We start from the raw sequence: 17,449 nt of genomic DNA on the forward strand, positions 1-17,449 counted from the left end.
GAATCCGAGGGCTGCGGATCCACGTCCTTATCGCCGGCGAACCTCGACTTTTTGATTTCGACATTTGCCAAAGTGCAGCACCCACATTTCTCTCTAAATGGAAAAAAAAAAAAAAGAGCAACAGTAATGTAACAGTGGATTGTATCTGGGGATTACATGTTGACTGTTGCCATGTTGGAAGCAGACTTGATGAATCCGCGGCTGAGATATCAGCTCATTTGCCTTCCATGCCTCCCGGGGGGATATTTGGTGGAAAAAAAAAAAATCAAGATTCACACATAGAAATACTAGTTTTTTGGGGTTGTGCGGCGATAAACTCTGATTTCATGTGAATACATCTGAGGTTTGTTTTAGTTTTTTGAAAGGGGGGGGTTCAAAACAAAAAGACCTGCACGTGCGAGCGAATGGACTGAATGGAGCATCAAACTGTTTATTCTCTGCATAAATACTTTGATTTCCATAAAGTTACTGTTATTCCAACAAAGGGAAAAGTCATAGAAACAATGTGTGGTGTACGATTCATAAAACTCATCTGGCAGAAGAACGTAAACAATCTTTTTCTTTTCTTCCATGTTCGGTACTGATTCTAGAAGCGTTTTGTAGATTTGACTGTCATGGTGGTTTGTGGCTTTATCACATGGACTCCTAAAGGGACGTTTTGTACATATAAAACACGAGTGCACACTCGATTAAAGGTACGCTGCTGTTATCGTGTAACATATCGTCTGTAACATTATGAGAGTTAGGATCTGGAGACCGACGCCGCCTCGGCTTCATCCAGCTTTAGCTGTGACTTATGAAATGTGATGAGATTCGGTTCTTTACTCATGTGGTTACAGAATATTGTGTGCTTGTATTTTGATGACCAAGTGCATAATGTTTTTGTTTCATATCAAACTATCTGTAACAACAACAACAACAACCGTATTAAAAAACAAATGCTAAAGTGTCTTTAATGGCTAAAAGCTTCTATTGATCAGGCCGGTACATTATTATATCTCGGTAAAAAGGAAAAAGACGGCAGTGTGACGGCTGGAAAAACGTGTACATGCCCACTAAGCAAAGCGAAAATGCCAAAGGAACAGTCAGTCGTCAATAATTGCCGACAATTATGGCTGATGTAAATTAAGAAAAAGATGAAAACACTTACGTAATTATTATGTACTTCATAACCCCCCCCCCCCCCCCAATTATCCAAAACAACACCGGAATGTATATTAATGAAGGCTCGTTTTAAAAAGAGCTTTACCATTTCTGACAATGTATAAAGTCTCTATTGTCGTCGCGACGGTGTACGATCCCTGTTGACTTCTTGAGTGGCGTCTGTAATGATGCACTTACTCATAAATTGTGGTGTTTTGAACAAAGGACATATAGTCTGGACCATATATATATATATATATATATATACATATATAGCAAGCAGGAGCCTGAAGGCATCACAAACAAGCTGACACTTTAATGTACGACTAACCATGAAAACAAGCATCTGTTCCGTGTTTTCCAAAGAGCGAAAATAAATAAAAGTAAACGGTGGCCCATGTTGTTTTCGACAATCTGCAGCTGATAATTGCATCCTGGCTGATATTATTCCTTTTCCCCTCCTGTGGTACTTTATCTCCTCTTTAAGCAACTGGGAGGGATTCCCGTAAAGCGGGATTATAAGATAGCGCCTGGCAACGCTGAACGCCATTGTCAGTCAGGTCACATCAGTCCTGGTGCAAACTGACAAACACACACACACACACACACACACACACAACACACACAGATGGACAAGGACACAGCCTATAGAGGACGGACAGGAAAGAGACGCGTATCGCCGACAACGTGGCTCACCTGCTTGGGGACACAGTGATTGAGTACTTGACCTAGAGAGAGAGCCAAAGATTTATTGGACACGTCACAGAAGCAAAAGGGCCAAACGATCCTCCTCATGTTATGCATTAGATGGAAATGACAAGTGTCCATCCTGATACTGGAGACATTCTACATAGAGTGAAGCAGCTCGCACAGGCAGAGACCAGCATAGAAAGCAGTACATTGTTTAAAGCACGGCGTCTTCATTCTCAAACACATCTGGGCTCTATTGAGATTTTTGTTTTCGCTTCTTCCTTTCGTCAAAGACGCTCAAAGACGACCAGTGTCCTCCATCGTCTTCGGTATGATGAAATTCATCTAAAAATGTGTTGCACCTGCATTTCGTCATATATCAAATGTAAACAAAGGTGACAGTGTGATAAGGTCCTCAACTTGCATTATAAGGTACAAACACCCCCTCCTGTCAACAGACAATGTTATGTTGTTTTAACTTAACTCTTTTTAGTTAATGTTCGTCTGCCCAGGCCAAGGGTCCAGACCTGATGTCTGCAACTCAGTCCTTCTCTAGTGACTATCTGAGCCTTCATTACAAACCTTTTTTTAATTTATACAACAGTCATGGTTAGAACTCTAAAGGAAAAGAAAATAGGCGGAATAACCAAAAACACAAGAACTTAGGAGAAACTGAAAAAACTAAGCTATTTAAAAACCAATAGATCTTGTTTTTTTGTGTGTTTTTTTAAGTGTAATTTAACAAACAAATATTTACCTACTTTGTTTGGTTGCTTGCATTTTAGAGGAATATAAATCTTTGTGGGACTCCAAGGAGTTTAAAAGTTAAACATTCATTTTTTTTTCATTTTCCAAAAACATCAACTGGTGATGGTCTTTGTGCAACTTCATGACCAAACCCCCGGTATATATTTTTTTCCTCTGGATTACTGATGTGCAGGGGGAGCGTCGGTCGTTTATTCTGAGTGAAATCCATGTAATCACACACAGCTGTTCATTAACTTACTCGTGCATCATAAGTGCAGTTATTTAAGCACAACATAGTTCCCGGTAAATGCTGTCTTCTCGCTTGTTCTTTGGGAAATTGCCGATAAACAAACTCGGGCAAATCTTCTTCCCACATTTGTGATGAAGCTGCAGAATACTGAGAGACCTGCACAATGTTGAATCGCTAGAAATGAAAACATAGTGGATATAATCAGCTTTAGTGCACAATCTTTCATCTGCTACCACTAGAATTACGCTCAATGGGTTTGGACATTGACATTTAAGTTTTCATTTTTTTACAAACGGCTGTAGATGCCACTAAAATAGTAAAAGACCAATTTAGGCTGACTAAATAACGTCGGAGGAAACCCACACGCAGGAGGAATGTGCAAACTCCACACAGAAAGGCCCTGGTCGGTATTTATAAACTGTGAGGATTTGTTTCAAGGGCCTAAAATAATAGCACTAAAAGCATAACAGTTACTGGACGTTGGAGTACATTGGATATGAGGTGATTAAAATTACAGGTTTACTACTGAAGCTTAAAAAAAATGTATCATACAGTTAACTGAGCCCCGGGGACGTATAGTCATCATTAAACCTATGATAAATATTATTGCTGTCCTGGTTTACGGTCCTCCTGGGAGCCGGGCGATAATGTTTTGAGACTATAAACCCACTGCAGGTCTGCTCAATCCAAACGTTCACTTTGGACGCAGATTAAAGAGGATACTGATAAAACAGCTCAATCTCAGCAGCTCTGCCGGGGAGGGATCACATCTAATTACTGGATCTTTGACCTCTGCAGCGACATTGTTTCAGCGCCTTACAAAAAACAAACAAAAAAAACCCCACTTTGGATTTCACCTTTTCCATTAACCATGAGAGCAGCAGCAATTTCACTTTATTACCTTGTTTTTGCTGTGGTTGTGCCCAAATGTCAGTGGCAAACACTCCAATGGCATCAGTTATTTTGAGGCGCTCCTCCTCGCCTATTTTAAAGCGCAGCACCGGAGCCACAGATAAGAGGAGATAATACAGGTTTTCGACTGCATGCTTAAGCCAAAGTCAATAAGCTCCAGCTGTGTGGGGGTTTTTTTTATATTTTTTTTTTATAGTGGCATAAGACAAACACTTTTAATTCTTGAATGGATAAAAGAAAAAATAAAAGAATAGATTTGAGATAATAATGCACAGCAGAGTGAAGACCGAGTGGCCTGGAGAGACATGAAGCACTCAGTCTGGACCAAGAATTGATCACTTAAGTCAAAACATACTCGTTGATTCCCATTTGTAGGGGGGGGGGGAGGGGGGAGCAGCGATTGTACATTTATCAGGTGGTAGACGTCTCTAACCAGCAACTATTACTAAATGTGATCTCACCGACAACTTAGTGATTAAATGAGAAATACGCAATGTCCTGCATGTATTAGACGTCTCCCTGCATAAACCCTCTGGAACTGAAAGAGATTAACACTGTAAAGCACTTTAAGGACTGCTCACGCAGTGGAAAAGCGCTATAGAAGTGAAATCCATTTACCATTTCGGACACATGTCCCAAACATGAGATGTTCCGTAAATCATATCCTGCAACTTGAAGGAACATCAATAGTTCAATGGATACAAATAATATATTAGGCTTCACATTAGTGGTTAATCCAGGGGTGTCGCACACATTTTAAATGACCCAATTTCATCTAATATGGGCCTAATCGGTATAATAGCGCCATAATTATCTTCAAATTAAAACTTTAAATGGGTCACATTATTAAAAATTCACTTTCGAATCGATTTTCAATGGTAATGTGTATCCCCATACTAGTACCCCGTACTAAAGTGTAGAAAGTCTCTCCTCTCTCTCCCTGGTTGTTCCAGGTTTTAAAAAGTGTGTTGCTCCAACCAGCCAATCAGAAATCAAAAACTATATAGTGTCATCAGGGTTCAGCCAATCACAATCAAGGTAGGCTCGTCCCCATTTGACTCCTCCCACAATCAGGCAGCTCTGCTCTGGCACATGGCACCACGAGAGGAAGTACTTCCTCCTCTTCCCATAGATGGGCGTGTGTGGGGGCGGAGCCAGTCCAGCTCACACAGACACAGCAGATTCTGAATGCAGCTCCTAGGATCCAATATTCTAATGGAGGGAAATGAAAGAAAAGCAAAAAACTTTGAATACGATGTTTTTGGACTGGATTGGAGCCTCTTGTGGACCAGTTTGGTCTAACAGGCCTTATATTTCACGCCCCTGGGTTAAACTATCACATCTCGGCACGATAATCCCTGATGAGATATCATGTTTTCCCTTCTTCAGTCCAGAAACATGCATGTGAGGTAAACTGATGCCTCTCATTGGACTGTAGGAGTCTCCACCAGGACATGTTTGGTTGATTGAATTTGATCCGGTGTCCTGCCTTCACCCATACTCAGTCAGGATGGGCTCCAGCCTCTTGGATAAACTGATATGGAAGACAGATGGAAAACACATTATTTATACGACAAGCATAATCAGCAGGGGATACCGACTGAATGTTTTCCGTTTATTTTATTTTTTTGTCTTCTCCATTAGCGTCGTGATTACCCCGATTTAAAAACCCCATTTTAGAGCGCACTTTCCTCAGATGTTTACAGAAACGAGACCTCAACAGTAATTTCCTATTATGTTCTTTATATGCGAAATTACAAGGGAAGTGAAGGTTCAGTTGAACACGTATTCACCAAATAAATGATTTACTCATTTTACTACATTTTGCAGAACTTCACTTCAGTAAACTGCTATATCAAGACAATAGAAATAACTCTGGAAGTGAAGAGGAGCCATTCTTGACTGAACCTTATATACATTCGGGATATTACCTGATGATCTGATAGACAGAGGAGAATATCTTCATTTACTCCCCCCAACATAGTGGAAGGACAGAGTAAAAACTGCTGTTTTAAATGGAAAAAACTACTGCAAGACTTGAAACTAGGGAAATTTGCGAGAAGATGGAAACCAATACTACAAGCAATAGAGATCTAAACACCCCCCACTTTTTTCTCTTCTCTAGTCTTTATTCTAATGTATTGTGTTGCCAACATCCATCTAAGTACAATTGTTTGTTCTGTCAGACTACTTGAGATAAGTCAGAACTCAGTGAGTGTCCTTGATATCAGTTTAATTTATGCGACTCTGACGTTAGAGTTGGCTTTAATTTTACTGATATGTATGTGAAAGTGCAGGTAATATGATTTCTATTAAGTCGACTATAAATCGAGACAAGGCGTGTTGTTATGTTACGTCTTTCTATGCTTTTGTTCTATTGAATCAATAATGAGAAAGCCACGCGGTGCGAGTTCAGCACCGCGGAGAGCGACGCTTCCACGCCTGCCAGTCTGAGGCTGGAGCGACCAGCTGTTCTCAATCACACTAATGACTCTCCCCCATGAGGACCGGCCAGAGTTCTCCGTCGGTGACCCTCCGACCATGAGGGGTCCGGAGCGCGTCGGCATTTTGTAAGGCCTACTTGCTTAAAACCTTCGACTTTATCAATAAGTACAACAAATTGAAATTGCAGCGGCTCTTTCTACCAGTGTTTTGTCCCCGTTAAGGTTACAAAGAGGTCGCACATTTCAAGGTCTCGGGAGTAACCGTGATACACAACACTGCCTTAAAAGTGGCCGTGTCCTTCATGGCGGTGGATGTACAGCCGGTCCGCGGTAAACCACTGCTGAAACATGAAACCTCTAAAATGACTGAAAGGAAGGGAGAGTTTCGGTTTTCAGCCTCGTATTTATAAGGAAGATAATTCCAAAAGGTCAAGATAATGGGATACAGAACACAAAAGATGTATTCAATTATTACCCATCAAAACAGAAAGATAAAAAGAAAAACAACTTATAACAAGCTAAATGTGTATTTTCTCACAACACCTTGAAGCAAATGGGCAAAAATAAGAAAGTGAAGCTGCAAGTGGCCTCAAGATTGGCAAAAATTGGGCAAGGAAGGATTGGAAACTGCTGCCTGATGCAATGGGTTCCTGTTACAATATTCAGACAACAGAGGTTGAAATTTGGCGTAAACAGCTTGAAAGCATAGATCCAATGCAGAACAGCCAGTACGGATCAAATCCAGGCTGTTTGCTGTTGATGTGATAGTCAGAGGAGTATTTTCCTGGCACATGTTGTGCCTCTTTGACAGCAGCTCAGCCTCATTTACATGAAACAACCTACCTGAGCACTGCTGGGCAATGCCGTGTGCCACAAGGCACAATTACCTCAACATCTCAGACTCGCTGCACTCAGAAAAACATGCAAACTCCCCACCAAACCAGGCGAGCAGGTTCGGACGTTCTGCCCACCACTCGGCAGCAGCTGAGTGACGCCGACGTGGCGAAACGTTTCAAGGACCCCGTTGAGTCAATGGAGCACGAAGGATAAAAGATAAATGGACTTTACTTATATAGTGACTTTTTCGCCGCTTCAGCAGTCTTCGGCGCAGGTGTACAGGAGCAGTCACATTCACCCGTTCACTCACACGTTGGTGGAGGTGTGTGTGATGTGTGTCTGTTTCAGTGTTGTGGTCAAGGACTTTTGACATCCACACCCTCCGAGTGACGGTCTGTCGGTGGGAAGAATAAAAACTCAAAAAGATCTGAACTCCACAACAAATCTTTACAAACAGATGCCACAGAAGCAGAATATTGACCCAACTATCTTATTGAGGAAGGTATGTGCACAATCCACCAGAAAGCATTCTCAATGTATTTCTACATTTTAAAAAGCCCCTCATACATTGACAAGGATTAAATTAAAGTGGTCATATTATCCAGGTTTTCAGAACTTCCACATGGTCTCGTTGGTCCACATACATACGTTTCTTGCTTTTTTTTTTTTTTTTTTGAATATTGGATCATAGGAGCTGCATTCAGAATCTGCTGTGTCTGTGTGAGCTGGACTGGCTCCGCCCCCACACATGCCCATCTTGGGAAGAGGAAAACAGTTTGAATAACTTATAAAGTGTAAAATAAACCATCCGCAAACCTCACAGTGGGAGAGAATGTCTCTAAGTAAAAGTGGGAACAGGTTGAAGCATGTACATTATGTAGAAGTTAGAGAAATGAGGAGAGCAGTTTGCTCTAGTTTTGGAAGAATATCTACATTTCATCATATCAGACAGATACACGAGCCGACAGCAGTGTTACTTGGTTCCAACACAGAAGCGTCCAGAACAGACGCAGTAGATGTCAGCAGGAAGGTCCACCGATGTGGATCTTTATCGGCTTTAGAGTTGAACTTGAATCAACAAAGTCGTTGATCCACGCAAAAAAACCAACGTTGATGAAGAATTGACCTTTAAGTGTTCAAAAAAAGAGTCTAATTTCTCTACACACATGCAAAAAAAAGTTTGAAAGTGCTTCATTTTCCTTTGGTTCAATTGATGAATGTTTGTCAGCAACCTGCTGGATAGCAGGCTCAGGACCTACAAATAGATTTTTATCATTTTCTTCATTCCCCAAAACATTGAGGAACACAAATTCTTACCATGGCTGCTCTGAGAAGTCTTTTAAAACTCCATCCTTTTACTTTGAGTGCTTTCTTTCATTAGAGTCTGAGCCGAGCAGAGCGAGACAAAAGACCCTAATATTATGCAAGACATTTTTTTTCCTACTCTTTTACAGCCAAAAGTGCTCCATTAAACCTTTGTGAAAATTTGCACCCATGTCAGATGTGGTGAAAATTTTGAGATTTCATGGTCATTGCACATGAGTCTGGCAAAATGGCTCCATAGCGCCCCCTATATTTCCCCCCTCCAGGCAACACGTTTCACCTCAGGAAATGTGGTAGACATGAGCAGCACATCCCAGCTGAGCCGAACCTCTGGAGCCAAACCGGCTGACCTCCTTCCAGAGGTCCAGCATGGTCTTGATTTATCACCCCACTCTCCCTTTTGAGGAATTTTTTTTAAATTTCCCAATACCACCAGAACAAATGCAGATAAAGAGGTTGGAAATGAACATATTTCATTGGTTTCAGACGTTGGCGGCACAAAATGGCTCCACAGCTCCACCTACAAACTTTGTAAAACTGACAAACATCACTATTCACCACACTACGGAAGAGTATTCGGGCCACTGGACAAAAAAAAATAAAAAAATCTTCATGCACTCCAGAAGAAGCTAAAAATCAAGTGGAGATTTTTTTTTTTTCTCACAGAGATTTGTTTTTTTTGTTTGTTTTTTTACAAAGTCCGTCCATCCACATGCCAGCTGTGTGACTGCTTCAAAACGCTTCGCAGGCGGTTTAATGAAGTGGTGAAAAGTTGCTTCAGAACAGAATTGAGCTCATAAACAACGTGCAGTCATCAGCATCAGGACTATAAGACACATTGCAGCTGCAGCGCTGTTCCGTCCTGGACATTCGTGGAGTATGAAGGACAAAGGCCTGGATGGATAAAATTAATCAAGGAAATCCTGTGTAAAATCATATGTCCATAAGCAGGAAGAAACCCTATATAGTCAGAATTCAGTGATTGAATGTGATCTCACATCCATGGGGGTGCAAAGGCCCGTTCATCGCTGCTTGCAGCTTTCATTTTCTTTCTGGGAAGAAACGTTCAACATCCTTCCAGAGGTTTCTCCTTCTTTGTGCACTTGTGTAATTCCCTCTCAGAGGATTTGTTTTGTTTTGCGTTTTGTCTTTCCAGCCTCTTCGGGTCCAGCTGCTCCACCAACACAACAGATTCTCACCGTCATCAAGACCCACAGGCAATTTCTACTTCATCAATTATCCTCCTCAATGAAAACCCAAAGATGTCTGGAAAAACATTATACAATTATAGATGAACAGATTATTTTTGGATGGTAAAGCTGTCTATATATTAGACACTTTGATATTTTAAATGTAAAGTACACCAAAATGGATTATTGTGTGGATAATAAATGCTTCCTAGAATTTCAATTTGTTGTTTGTTTGTACATTTATCCTATACCACTGTACTATGGGTGTTTACCGATGCTCTCCAACGTGCTATTAAGACTTAAATTACATTTTCTTCTTCACTTTCCGCTTCTTTCATGTCTCCGCTTTTATTTTGGAGACTTCAGGGACGTGTCATCCCTCCCGCCATGATCTGCTGCAGATGTGCAATCATGACCCTTTCATTTGAATCAGGGTGATTCAAATGCACACACACGCACACACATGCACGCTTAACAAGGTTAACAAGACACAGGTGGGTACAATTAGGGCCAAGAAAGCCGTAATCAGCACACAGGAAGACAAAGACAAAACACGACTCAATTGCCGGTGTGACGGAACGTCGACAATCACCTGGAATGAAAAGTTACTTCTCTTTCAGTCCCGCTTGTGAAAGAATCACGATGAAGTCCGTCACAAGCTTCATCAGTACAGTTTTATAATCCGTAAGTTCTTCCATTAAATATCTTTTTTAATCAATTAAGCTTAAATCTGATAAATTGAGGAATTTAGATTACAGCCATCTGTTTAAATGAGGTAAAATAGAAATATGCTGAGAACAAAACACAGTTGGGTAAGGTGTCATTTAATATTTCTTAACTGTTACGATCTACCAGAAAGTGGTGATTTTAACACGGTGAACTGCATGAGAAAAATTTCGTCTGGTCGTAAGAATTTGAGGAGTAAAAAAGAAAAAGGTCTTACTAAAAATGTGTAAACGGGCTCTAAAGTTACCAGCTGTGGAGGAATTTCACGTTTTCTACTTTAGGAATCCAGAGTACAACTCAGCAATGACAACACGTCATCCAACCTGGCAACCAGCTCACAAGGTAGATCGAAAAACAAGATGCGGCATCATCGAAGGACCTCGAGCATCATCAAATAGAACAGTTTCATCGAAATGAAAACCGCAGAGTAATATTAGTAAAAGCAAATTTGCAAACTCTCGTCGGTGTTATACCAGTGACCTCCGCTCACTTTGGAAACAGTCGAGTCAAAAGCCAAACAGGCCATTTTCAAGCAGATGAAATAAAAACAGTTGAGCTGCTAGAAGTGTGGCGGAGGCCCGAGTCCCCCACCAGGGACGAGCTCATCAGTTTGCGTGTTGAAATCAAAGCCGCGGGACCGACGCGGGAAAACACACCCGGCTCTGCATCAGAACGACGGCGAAGTGCTGAGATGAACGTTTCGCCTGGAAACTTCTCTCCTGAGATCAATTAAAACGCCGGCTTTGCGTTCACCGTCGCACAATCTGAAGTGGAACGCCGGCTGATTGATTAGCGGGGAAGACGGCGAGTCTGTCTTGTGGCGACGAGCCGGCCGTTTCATCAACCCGTAATCAGCATTCATAAATTCTCTCTGACTCTTTGTCTTCTTCCTCTTGGTTTTAGGGTCCAAGTCCTCCTCAGAGAAACTGTGAGCTTCTGCACAACTTCTTTCCGCTTCATTGATTTTTCATGCCTTTGTTTGGTTGTTGCACTTCACGGTGCACAAAAACAAAACATTTTGTAAAAAATTTCAGACAAGAATTTACGGAAACACTGAGCAAAATTCAAATACACCCAGGGGGAAGTGTAATAAAATAATAATAATAATAAAAAAGTCAATATTACGCAAGTTAAAGGGAATGAATGGCATCCAAAACATTGTTTTCTCCCCCCAACTCCGTCAGATAATCTGTTCTTCTCTTTACTATTTAAAACCTTGTAAACAGCATCGACTGCTCAGTATGAATGCAAACAAATAAAAAAATACCAAAGTATTTTCAAAAATTATGTCGATTTTTTACATTTAATTTAATTAAATGTTATTAAATTAAATTAAATTAAATTAAATTCTATTGTATTTTACTTAAACGACAGTTAATTATCACCACTGTTATTCTGAACCTGGTTTTAGGATTACTATTATTTTGGTTATAAGTTCAAGACAATGGTTTTTCAAAGAACGTGTCTGAATTGACTTTGACTTCAATCCCTCCCAATAAACAAGATTTCTTTTTTTTTAAATTATTTAATATATTTGAATTAGGCCTTCTTAAGGATTACCATTAAGAATTCAAATCGTCCACCACAGAAGCACAGAGGGTGTGAACAACAATGTCACCTGATTCCTTGCATCAAGAACATACAAACTGCACATAGAACCGCTAAGAAAACTGGAGTTTGGACCCTTTTACAAGTCGTCTCTCTCTTCATGGCAAGAAATTGCTTGTATTTTTTTTTTTTTAAAGACATTTCGTCTCGTCCACTTTCAAAAAAAAAAAAGCAGCCGGGCGGCTCTGTGGGGCTTCAAGAGTACGACTGGCAGCAGCAAGTGGCACAAGATTGCAGAAACACAATGGAGCCTCGAAGTCCACTTGTCACTGTTCTTTTGCTTTTCTTTTCTATTCTTTTCTTTTTTTTTTATATATTTACTCCCAAGTGCAACACACTGCATGTAGATTTTACTCCGGGCAGACGCAGGTCATGACGCCACCTGCTCAAAAGTGTATTTGTGACTCCTGACAGGGATAAAAGAAACCGAAAACTGTTTGTTCAAGTGGCAGATTGTGTGAAAGTGCAGTTAAATGTCTGTCCTTCATATATATATATATATATATATATACTGTGTCAAAAACACCACCTGATTCGCTCTAAATGTTGCTATCCGAAGCGTTTTTAATATTTCCACACTCCTTTTAGTGGAACTCGTGGCTTTCTTCCAAGAGCGTCTGCGGCTAATAAGTACATACTGCTGAGTGTAAGTGAGGATTATCCAGAGTAGCACTTTGGCAGGCGGCGACTCTTTTCTTTACGTCCTTGTTAAAAATGCACCTCGCTCACGTTGGAGGAGGCACGGGCACTGTGAAGGACGAAGCTCCTCAGATCGTCAACGTAACGCGTGCAGCCTTCTTTTTTTCTACACCATAGGAAATCTCCTATATTCCGATTTTGACATATGGCGTGCAGCTTAAACAGTTTTTGCAGTGTAATTTGTGTTGTTACATGCGACATCGGGTGACCTTTCATTCACTAAAACCTCTGCTCAGTCTCGCAAAAACAACGATGCAAATGGGGTGACAAGTCTAGATTGTAATTTTTGCCAAAGGAAATACATATGCTAATGTATCCTGATTTTAAAGGAAAAATTGAAAAGTAAATGCCTTTTAAGAAGACTTGATTTATTCAACATCCATTCAGAAATGCTTCAATTTTTGAATCGAGTACAGAGTAACTTTGTGTATGAAGTGTCTTTCCTGGATAATAAAGAAGTAAAAATGTATAGAAGACTCAAGAGTTTATATATTATTATAAAGGTACTCGAGTCCACTGAGCTCCTCATGATGTTTCAGGAATCGTGAGCTGATTAGAGCTTCAGAACTGGATTTTCCTGTTTTCCCAGCAGTGCCACCCTCGTTCATCTGATCTTTAATTGACCAAAAACATCGGCGTCATCCCAGCTAGACGCTTCCCAATTAGACGAGTGTGACCTTGGATGAATAGTATTGTATTTTTACACATAAAGACATTCAGTTCCTTTGAAAATGTAACTCAAAATCCCAAAAAGTAACTCAAACCATGGCCGTTGAAAGAAAACAGAAACTCTCCGCCCGTTCCCGATGTCCAACGCAAACATCGCGGAAAAGACGAAAAAAATTGTTTTAATTTACCATTGTTAATTTTTAAAGTGTTTTGTTCTCTTTCTTTAATTATTATTATTATTATTCATTCAAGGCATGTGACATTTCAAACATTTTGTACATAACCAACATACACACACACAACCAAACTATATACACCATTTCATACAAAATGTGTTTTACTTATTATTGATAAGTAAAACCCATTTTGTATAACTTTATTTTTTTGTATAATTATATACAGTACATACCTCATCTATCTGATTAACCTGAACTCTTGATCCATTGGCGTGTGGTTTCATTACAAAAAACCCCAACAGTGCCCACTAGTGGCCTGGCATGCTAACTACTTCATTTTCAAAGTTTCCTGCCGTTTCCGTCTAAAATAAAAATGTTTTTTAAACGTTGGCATGTAAACATGAAACATTTCTTAAACGTAAATGCAAAAATGATGCGTTTCCACTTCAAATTGTCCTTAATTTAGTTTTATTACCACCTCATGTTAAATATTTAACTATATCTTAATAGTCTATATATCTCAATAGTAAATATATATACATCATAATTTTTTTAGCTATATCAAACCTCTTAATGGACATACGTTTTATCACCTTGCCCATCATCTCTTGCATGGTGGATCTACTAACCTTCCTGAAAGGCACGTGTTTGATTGATATCGACGTCGAGCTGCCGCCATGTGATTAAAATATAAAACCATAACCGGCATTTATTCTGTTCCGCCGTCCAGCGGGGGTATTTATAAATGACGGCGGAGTTTTTAGCACCTGACACAATTCGTTAGGCGCCTGCGCGACAATTATCTCGCGCCGACACAAGATACATCACAGCTCAAGTCGGAGATTCGTTTCCTTCGTCTCTCTCGATCACTTTCAGAGGGAATAATTATCTCCAGCCGAGGCAATCAGGCTGCGTCTAATGGTGACCGCCGGAAAGTAATTACAACCTGAAGGTTTGAGCTGCAGAGACGAAAAATATAGAGTTCCCTCTTTCTTTGAGAAAGTGAATGTGAGAGAGAAATGTGAGAAAGAGAGAGAAAACAAGTTTGAGGAACAGAGGGTGAGGGCAAGAGAAAGACGGAGGGAAAAGAGGGAAGGAGAAAGAGAGCAAACGAAAGAGGTGAAGAAAGAAAAACAGAGCAAAAGGAAGGAAGCGTGAAAGAGTGAAAGAAAGAACAAAGAGTGAAAAAAGCAAAAGAGAAAGAAACAAAGAAAGAACCAGAGAGAAAGAAAAGAACTCTGTGAATAATGGATGAAAAAAAAAAAAAAGACCTCAATGCACAAGAAGGTTTTCAGGTCTGGAGTTTTTTTATTTGTATTTTCTGGCATGATGTCCATCTTTAAAATACATGGAATATTACTGATATGCTGATATGAAATAAAAACACATCAGCTGGCTGACCATCCTCATGAAACGACCACTTTGAGACAAAAAAAAAAAAAACAACCAAACAAACAAACAAACAAAAGCGAGACAATGCCCATACAGTCCTTTTAAGGATGCGCAAGTCGAAACATCAAAACAACTGATTTAAGTCAACAGTAAAATCAAGTTAAATGCGCCATTATTACACAGGAACCTGTTAAATATCAAAACAAATTATCAACAGAAATGCTTTTCTTTTTTTTTCACAAGTGTAGCAAAAGACTTTTTTTTTTTCTTCTTTTTTTTTTTTTTTTTAAATAGTCTTAGAATAGTATCTGGGTGACGAGGCCTTAAAATAAATGATAATTTTTCGGCGTTCTGTCATAAAAACCTGACAAAACGCACGGAAACCTCGAGAGATACAAGTAACAAAGACTCACATTTGATCCAACGAGACACTGTACAGCTCAGGGTGGGGGCGGAGCTTAAAAACAGCTTCGACAGGGCAGCGTGCCCCCCCCCCCCCGCCCCCCAAAAAAAAAGAGTTCATGGAAAAGCCAAGGCATTGTAGAAAGGTCAGTCCTTGCACTCGAGGTTTGAGATGAAGTCGTAGCTTCTTCGTTTTCTTTTTCCTTTACAGTGGAGGCCGCGAGAAGTCGTGGCTTCTGACAACGGTTTAAAAAGGAAAAACAAAAAAAACAAAACAACCGGTAAACAAGCCAGAGAGCAGGAAGTTCTTCCTTCAGTTCAGCAGCCTGACGTCCGAGTCGCACAGCAAAACGATCCAAACTACCGCCGAGAATCGCCGTTTCTCGGCTTCAAGTCACTTCTTCTTGTAGCAACGAGGGGGAAAAAAAAAAAAGTTGAAAATTCATTCGAGCCTCGTCCAGTTTGCAGCTTTGATGTAACACGCGGAAAAATACAGACTTTAGCTTCAGCTGGCTGGATATGTACAGAAGAAGAGGGGTTCAAACAAAAAAAGAAGGTTTCGGGGGTGTTGGATGGAGCGTGGATCTTCTTCTGCCCACATAAACAAGGCATACAGTCTCATTAGCAAAGACTGAGTTAAGAGTCGGGCTTTTCATTTAAAAAAAAATCAAATGCTTTAGCACCATAAAATACCACCTGTTGGCAAGCAAAACAAAAACCTGTAAAGGCAACACGTACGGGATGTCGACCAGTCGCCCTTGTGTTTCCAGCACCGAGCGGCGGGAATGGATTGTTTATTTTATTCTACTTATTTTTTTTTTTTTTTAATCAAGTGATCTCGCCTCATGCTGGGCAAGCGGGAAAAATCCAAGTGAGGCTCGGCAAGGTTCCGACTCTCCCCGTTAATCCGTCTGCGGCGTCTCGTCCCGCCGCCCTCGCCGAGCTGAAGACGGTCTCGGGGAGAATTTGGGAGAAAACGTAACGGGAAGCGAAAACTGAAGTGGCGGCAGCCGGACGGAGTCTCTGCTTCGTGTCGGTGGGGGGGGGTGGGGGACGGGGGCGGGGGGCTTCTGAACCATTGGAAAGCAAGCAGCAGGCGGCGCCGGCTCAGACGCAGGTCCCTTGGTGTGCTGGAGGAAGAGCTTTCCGGTTCTTCGACGCCTGCGACTTGTCCTTGAAGTCCGCCGGCTTCTGCTGGGAAATGTCTATCAGCGCGCTGGCGACGATCAGCCCTGCAGAACCGGAGGAATCGAGTTTAGAAATATAGACCGGCTGGGTAGAGACCGATTTAATTTGCTCATTTGGGAAAGAAAGGTACGTCTTTAATAACAGTTTTTACCTCGCAGCGGAATGTTAACCACGTTTCCCTCAGAAGGCTGGAGCAGGACTCACTTTAGCTTCTATCAACTGTGTTTCTTTTACTCTTTTAAATGTATAGAATCATGAGGATATTTTAGATTTCTACATTAAAACATACAACTCAAAATCCATAAATCAGTCCCTCAAACAGGATCGACACACAAAGTTTTCCACGCAAACTAAAACGTTTTTACTATTTTTTTTTTAAAAGTTGTAGGCAAAACAGTCAGAAAGCACCGTTTACTCACTTCATGGTTTCTCATTTAACTATTAGCACTTTTATATATGAATTCCTAAAATGATTGCACAGAAGAAATATGAAATTGATAGAATGGAGCTGGATTTATGTATAAAAGCCTCATTTGTTGGCGTTTGAAGTGAAAGTGCAAAACCTTTGTTGCATTTTCTGACGTCTGTTCATGCAAACTTGTTGAAAACGGCTCTAAAAGGTGGAACTTTTCACTGACGCTCAGACTCCTGTGTCTGTGGACACCGAGGAAAACGCAACTTTTTGAAATGCTCCAAAAAAACCCCTCCCATTTATGGAAGTAAAATGCAGTTGAAACACGTTCCAACTGCATTTGTTAAATGAACGGGGCCTTGTTAAGAACCCGATATGCAACAACGACCCGAAATGTTATCAAATATAATGTAATAAGACCCAAAATGTAAAAACTGGTCGATAATGTAAACAGATTTAACAATCTGATCATTATATGTTTAATGCTTTTACATTAGTTTGTACTGATGATTGGAGAATGACAGGTTATAGAGACTATAAATGACTTTGTCAACAACAATAATACATGAATATCATAAACAGTATGTAGATATATAGACATATAATCCATTACTATCACAATATTAGGGGGAAAATATTTT

The 17,449-nt window shown here is 40.4% G+C and overlaps 1 protein-coding gene across 1 annotated transcript in view; it reads right to left on the reverse strand.

Annotated features, from left to right (window-relative positions):
- Nucleotides 1-14,698: 14,698 nt before the first annotated feature.
- The window catches only part of atrnl1b (attractin-like 1b), a 70,968-nt gene continuing 68,217 nt past the window's right edge, over nt 14,699-17,449 (reverse strand). Inside the window, exon 29 of the mRNA XM_080517428.1 lies at nt 14,699-16,440. Within this exon, the coding sequence (XP_080373554.1) occupies nt 16,316-16,440 (125 nt within the window). The 3' untranslated portion in view covers nt 14,699-16,315. The remainder of the gene's footprint in view (nt 16,441-17,449) is intronic.

Source organism: Blennius ocellaris (genome assembly GCF_963422515.1).
Source record: "Blennius ocellaris genome assembly, chromosome: 21".
NCBI lineage: Eukaryota > Metazoa > Chordata > Actinopteri > Blenniiformes > Blenniidae > Blennius > Blennius ocellaris.